The following is a 7,500-nucleotide window of genomic DNA, read 5'->3' on the forward strand; positions in this document are numbered from 1 at the left end:
ATGCTTGATTGTCAGTGTCACTTTCTTCAGCAAAGAGTAGAATTGGACTGAAGAAGCAACATTGTCAAATGGTGTAACTGGGTTGTGTTAATTGAACCAGTATCTTATATATCTACAAGAAAACTGTGGACTAATTGAAACATGGAATAAAACATATTTTCTTTTGAGTTGAACAATAAACAATAACCTATTGTTAAAAAAAAGGTAATTAAAGCAGCCTAGATATCGTCTCTGTCGAGGATTCAAATTCAAAAGTAGCAAAAGTAGCAGATCTACAAGCTCAAAATGCTTTGCGCCACGTTTCGAGCTTGTGGATCTGCTAGGTTTGATAGCTTTTGTGTGACGCTGTAGTATGATCAAGTAGGGCGTTCATTTACAAAAAAAACACAAACAGTTAAAATATGGAGATAAGAGGTTTCTGCCCGACGACAGCGACGATATATGGGTAGTGGAGACGAAAATGGCCATTAATGCTATTCTGACACATGTACACTTCATTACACCCCCACAAAAGTCAGTGCCAAAGTTTGGACACACACGCACGCACGCACGCACGCACGCACGCACGCACGCACACACACACACACACACACACACACACACACACACACACACACACACACACACACACACACACACACACACACACACACACACACACACACACACACACACACACACACACACACACACACACACAGAGGGGGTGTCAGCTAACCATTAGCCTCGATAGTCAGCCTCTGTTTCATTCACATTAAGCTAACCATTGACTATTAATGAGTGATCCAGTGATGCTCTAGGGTTTCTACAACTTTTCCACAACTTTTATTAACAACAAAGGTTGCCCAGTTTCTGCGAGAGAGAGAGAGACTTTTTCTAAGCAATTTTTTCCTAAGTTGCAAAATGACATATACTGTTTGTGTCGTCCAATGTACAAAACATCAAAACATGTCATGCTATTTCGTCCAATGTAAAAACCATTAAAAAAATGCCATGCTACGCTATGTCGTCCAATCTAAAACAACATATTAAAAATACCATGCTACACGATGTCGTCGAATGTAAAAAACATTAAAAGATTCCATGCGACACTGTGTCGTCCAATGTACAACCATAAATAAGGCCATGCTATTATGTCGTCCAATGTAAAAACCATAAAAGATATACAACTGTAGCTCTGTTTACACATACTTTAATTGTACATACATTTGTTATTTATTTTGATTGTTTTTACTTGAGACTTGCTTTGACAATAACAGTAAATGTATGTTTTCTCATGCCAATAACCAGTGGCGTCCCCAGGAATTACATTTAGGGCAGGCGAGATTTGTTTTGTACCCCCCCCCACTATTACCTCCAAAAAAGAAATTTCAACTCAATCAAAAATCGGCGATCGAAAACCGAAAGTAGCCGTTTTCAAGTTGTTTTGGCCATTATCTCTGGAACAGAAGGTCCAATCTGCTCAGTTCAAAGCGTGTTGGATGCGTGACTTTGAGGACATTAAGCACGCAATGAACCTTTTCGGGTTATTTGGGTTTTCTAGGGGAGGCGACTCAGGCGAGATCTTAGTTAGACAGTTAGACAGATAGACAGACAGACAGACAGACAGATAGACAGACAGACAGAAAATAGAGGAAAATGGACAGCGAGACAGAGAGATAGGAAGAGAAAGAGACATAGACAGAGGCAGTCACTAACCTAGGTGAACTTGTTTAATATAATCCAGTAGAGCCTGTTTGTTCTCCTTCCATAGAGCTGGAAGCTGATTGGCTGGTGGATATTTACAGCAGGACAGTTCAAGGGTCAACTCCAAACACTGGGCCCAAATATAGTTATAGTCCTGCATTCCACCTGCAAATATATACAACATATTATGTACAAATGTATTTCTGTGTTTTACAAACTACAACAACAATTGAACAAGATCTAATAACAAAGTGGCTTCATGTGAATCTCGGACTTCACGTGGTCAGTCTATGACGTCAGCCGTAGCAACGACACCAACCTGACAGAGGGTACCACTGGTAGCCGTTGGTGATGCCATCGGGGAATGCCAAGTTGTCACGGCAACGGTTGCCACGGTGCATGGTGGCATGGCTGTAGGAGAACACCTTGGCCAGGTAAACAAAGACGTCGTTGTCAGGGGTAACGCTGGCCCTGCCCACCAACTCAACACCTGGACAAAAATATGAACTCTACTCCTCAATCATGGCGGCCTGTTACGTACACACCTGCATATAATACTGATGTTTCTAAATAACATGTACACATCTATATGATACTGATGTTTCTAAATAACATGTACACACCTGCATATGATACTGATGTTTCTAAAATAACATGTACACACCTTCATATCGTCTCTGTCGGGTGGAAACCTCATATGTCCAAAACTGTTACTTTTCATGATTCAAATTCAAAGAAATAGCGTCTTTGAAAAAAACATCTTTACACCTCTAAACCTGATGTGACAATAAAAGCTGATTTATGTCTGATTCTCTTCTCCTTCTATACACCTCTTGTTTTCTCCTCCTCCTTTCTTCCTTTCCTCCTCAGATATTTAATAGTATATTGTAAAAGTGATGGAACATTAAAGGGGTATATTTCACTTTAAAACACTTCTGGGGTTTTCACTTCTTCTCAAGCATTTGTGTGCAGCCAAGACAGTTGTTAAGTTACTTCATTCAATATTTAGATATTTTATATTCATTTGATCAGACACGCCCTCTATGCAAAAACCCCCCATGGGTATACAAGAGCGGGCCTAACATTAAATAGATGAACCTGAGTCAGCAGACATTAGATCAGGATAACCTTTGAGCCTATGCCAGACGCTGGTCTGAAAAGGTGGAGGCTGGGGAGGAGGAGGCAAAGCTTGGAACAACAGCGTGTAGCAGCACGATAAGCAGAGATCTAATGAAGGAGGAAGCCCTATTTAAAGTGACCGCCCTGTTGAGAGCATGAGCTGTGAAGTGTTTAGAAAAGCATGGCTGATTGTAAACAATCAGCAGACTGACAGCTGGGCGTGCCGTGTATGACTTCTGTGTTCAGCATGAAGTAACGCGATGCATAAATAATTAAAAAATAATTAAAAATGCCTCACGCATTATTAGAAGGACAATATCAGTCAGCAGAAGCAGGGAAGTGTGTTTTGAAGTTGAATGAGCTTATACAGTAGGAAGGGGGCTTGTCTGATCTAATGAATATCAAATATCTAAAAATATTGAATTAAGCAACTTAAAAACTGCCTGGGGAGCACACAAAAGCCAGAGTAGATGAAAAAAAAATAGAAAAGGTGCTCCTCGGAGCACAGGTCTCCGCTAGGTCAGGTACATTATTGTGACCTCCTGGTGGCGCTATAATAGGCCAATGTGAAAAGGGTGCCATTTCTTCTTAGGGCTTTCATGGCAATCGGACACTACACTGTTTCTCTAGATAGACCTGTCTGCTGCGGCTGTTCACCCTTAAAAAATAAATCAAGAATATAACTGAAGAGAGTGCGGATGTTCCTTTATTATATGCATTATCAAGAATCTGCACCCAGTTAATCCCAAGAGACTACTCCTCAAGATCCCCTTGAGTAGAGCACGCCTTCTCCTGACGGTATTATCCGGGTAGGAGAGTTGTCTTCATCGGACACTGCATTCATGATTTGAGGCATTTTGTTCGAAAAATGCACTATGCTAAATTAGACCTGCTGGTGGCGCTATAACAGGCCAATGTGAAAAGGGTGGCATTTCTTCCTCGGCCTAGTGGGAATGTGTGTGTGAAATTGCACGAAAATGGCAAGCTGCGTTCATCATGATTTGAGGCATTTTGTTCAAAACGGACCAATCCTTTAAACTTTGGAAGCCAACCTTAGCCAATGAGGATGGAATCTGGAAAATCGGACAGATCTGTGTTGATCACATGACTATAGAGATACTGTGTAACGATTTGCATGACGTTTGGATAAAATCTGTAGGAGTACTATAAAAAAATGGGTTTTGCACAAATCGGCCTCCTGGTGGCGCTATAACAGGCCCATGTGAAAAATTGGGGCAGAGGTTCTGAATTGGTATCCAGGGAGTGTGTGTGCACAGTTTCACAGCGACCGGGCCAACGGTGCCGGAGATTAGATGCTAACGGACGGACAGGACGGACGGACACACAGACGGACGGACGGACACACGGACGGACGGACAGGGTGCAAAACATACTCTCTTGCCATGCCTTTCGGCCTGGCGGAGACAAAAAACACAAAGACCCCAGAAGTGCTTTAAAGTGAAATACCCCTTTAATGCTGGGTACTCAACTACAGAAGCCCTGAAGTTCACTTCCTGTTGCGTACCATCATGGCACTGATAATAATACTAATAATGACTAATAATGAGTCACGTCGATCAATAGGAATACATTCATCTGATGTGTGTTCGGTCAATTTATTACCATGACAACATAAGATGCATCCCTGCATGAGAGGGTAGAGTGTGTGTGTGTGTGTGTGTGTGTGTGTGTGTGTGTGTGTGTGTGTGTGTGTGTGTGTGTGTGTGTGTGTGTGTATACCTCCATTACTGTTGTCATAGGGGTAGCTAACGACTAGGGCTCCACCGTGGAGGTTCGCTGAAAGAACGAAACTTTCCGTGTTCAACCAGTTCATTACTGCCTGGACCTACAAAGACACAACAACACCACAGAATGTTACTTACGACAACACCAGAGTGATAGGACCAGTGTTGCCATGTCCGCTTATTATAAGCGACTTTGGGCTTCTTTTTCTGTAAAGTCGCTTGTAAATATCTTTACAAACGCGGGTTGCGTTTTTTTTGGGCCTTGTTTCTAAAGTGTAGTTGCTTATTTGGGCTTGCTTCCACATTATTTTATTATTATTTAAACCAGTGGTTCTAAAATATTTTCATGTCATGGACCCCCTAAATTTGTTCCTAACCCCCATCTGAAAATGTTTTGTGCAAGGTAGCCCCTTACCAGATTTGTGTTTTTTAATCTACAATTTTGATCTGCTATTTTCAAATAGCTGATGTATACAGTATATATAGGTTTAAAGTGCTCATGTGGCCTAGTCGCTTCTTTTGGGCTTGTTTTCCTAGACGGTTGCTTATTTCTCTCACAAAATATGGCAACACTGGATAGGACAACACCACGATGGGATGCGATGCGAGAGTACTAATTGCTAATGCTGTAATCAGGGCGTCAATGGAAAAGAGAGCTTGCTCTCAATTGACCTTCCTGAATATGAAAAAAAAAACAATTGGTTGAAAAGAGCCATTAGTTTGACCGGGCCAAGCTCCACTTTGAGAACCACTGTGTTAGAACAGCGGCGAGAATGTCAGATATCAAACCTATACGCCCTCTGCTTTGGAAACCAGTCATGTCCCGGCCCTAACATGAGAGACCACCCTAAAGAGTACTTTTTTTTAACTCTAATTATATCCACCCAGTTTTAGCAACGAAAGCTGGGAGATAGTCTTCTGTCTCTAGTGAGACGTGTTTAGAAACTGGCTTGTGAGTCAAACATTTCCCTTCCCTACACATCCTTTCGGATCCGGGGACCCCCAGGGGTCCTTGAGAGGGTTCCAGGGGGTCCCCAGCTAAATTAATTAATATACAGCACCAAAATCAGTTTAACTACTACGGCTATTTGACAATATAGCAGATCTACAAGCTTAACACTTTGATCTGCTTTGTGCGCTTGTAGATGTGCTATTCTAAAAATATATTTATATAATATAAAAGATATTTTTTAAAACATTCTATGACACAAACCCATGTATGGGGGTCCCTGGCACAACATATTTTCAGATGGGGGTCCGAGGCAAAATGCATATTAATTTGGGGGTCCTTGACATGAAGGACATGTTAGAAGCCCCCGAGATGAATCAGTACACGCAGAGATCTCTGATTGTCTGGCAACGCAGGACTAGGGACATGTCAGCGAGCCTAAGCTTGCACACATCTAGTGTGGTTATATGTGAGATACAGAGCACACCGACAGGAAGATATGACAAGGTACATATCGTCTCTGTCGGGTGGAAACCTCATATGTCCAAAACTGTTACTTTTCAGGATTCAAATACAAAGGCATCAAAAGCAGCAGATCCGCAAGCTCGTTCGAGCTTGCGGATCTGCTGCTTTTGATGCCTTTGTGTGACGCTGTAGTATGATCAAGTAGGGCGTTCATTTACGAGAAAACACAAAAAGTTTGAATATGGGGATAAGAGGTTTCTGCCCGACAACAACGATATACAGCTCACTGATTGGTATGAGGAGATAAGGGAGGAGTTGTTATCAGGTGTGAGTCATCAGGTTGGGGGGGAAAAGATGAGATTGTCACACACACACACACACACACACACACACACACACACACACACACACACACACACACACACACACACACACGCACGCACGCACGCACGCACGCACGCACGCACGCACGCACGCACACACACACACACACACACACACACACACACACACACACACAGGTCGTGTGATAGCCTATATACCTCCAGCTCTCTTCCCTGCCCACCCTGTTGGCGCAGTCTGTGACCAGCGAAGAAACCCGGAAAGTTCCTGTTCAGGTCCACGCTGTTGTGATTAAACCTTAGAGGAGGGAGGGAGAGAGAGAGAGAGAGAGAGAGAGAGAGAGAGAGAGAGAGAGAGAGAGAGAGAGAGGGAGATGGAGATGGAGATGGAGATGGAGAGAGGGAGGCAAAGAGAAAGGGGGAAATCAGCGGCTATCACACAAACTATCTTTAGATAAAGATCGCCTGCAACTTGACCTGATCATGGCGCTGCCAACGGGGCTACGAAGATAGGCGGAAATGATCAGGTTAAGGAAACGACGCTCTGAGGGGAAAAGGCAGCTTCCTCTTCGAAGTTATTCTAGGGAACATCCTGTCACTGAATAATAAATGACATGAGCTTAGAAGTAGGCTGGCATTCCAATTCCAAAGAAATACAATGATGTGGTTCTCATGGTAACATGGTTCCAACTAGTTGGTTCCATGACTTGGATGTTACTCCAGAGGGACAACAGGACCGGACAACAGGGTCGTGGAAAAAGGCACAGAGGTGGTGTCTGTAACATGATCAACAACTCATGAGGAGAGACTGTTTCTCCTCCTAATCTAGAGAGCAGCCGTTCCCAACCTGTGAGCCATGGTGAGCATATTGCAAGTGGGCCCCTTAAATAATTGGCAAAACACTAAGATTTGTATGATAATATTAAAGGTAGGGTAAGTGATTTTCTTTGGTTAAAATAAGTGTTAAATAGCTCTATATTCTGATAGTACTCATTGCTATAGTCTCCATGTCTCTCCAGCTCTTTATTATACAGCAAAAGCATTTTCAGGTCGGCCAATCAGGGTAGAGAACTCAGACAGGATACAGATTAAAGTGATGACACAAAGAAATGAGCAGACACAATTGGAACTGTAACACTATAAAAATGAAGCTGATAAATGGGTACTCTCTCCTGATTGGCTGAAATTTTGCAAC

General features: G+C 42.7%; 1 protein-coding gene across 1 annotated transcript in view; it reads right to left on the minus strand.

Moving 5' to 3' along the window:
• cpm (carboxypeptidase M) overlaps positions 1-7,500 on the minus strand; it is a 24,251-nt gene that overhangs the window by 3,171 nt on the left and 13,580 nt on the right. The window contains exons 5-8 of the mRNA XM_080421372.1: positions 6,507-6,603; positions 4,546-4,651; positions 2,006-2,176; positions 1,699-1,851 (exon numbers count right to left, since the gene is read on the minus strand). Of these exons, the coding sequence (XP_080277498.1) occupies positions 1,699-1,851; positions 2,006-2,176; positions 4,546-4,651; positions 6,507-6,603 (527 nt within the window). The remainder of the gene's footprint in view (positions 1-1,698; positions 1,852-2,005; positions 2,177-4,545; positions 4,652-6,506; positions 6,604-7,500) is intronic.

Source organism: Gymnoscopelus braueri, assembly GCF_963280865.1.
Source record: "Gymnoscopelus braueri genome assembly, chromosome: 23".
NCBI lineage: Eukaryota > Metazoa > Chordata > Actinopteri > Myctophiformes > Myctophidae > Gymnoscopelus > Gymnoscopelus braueri.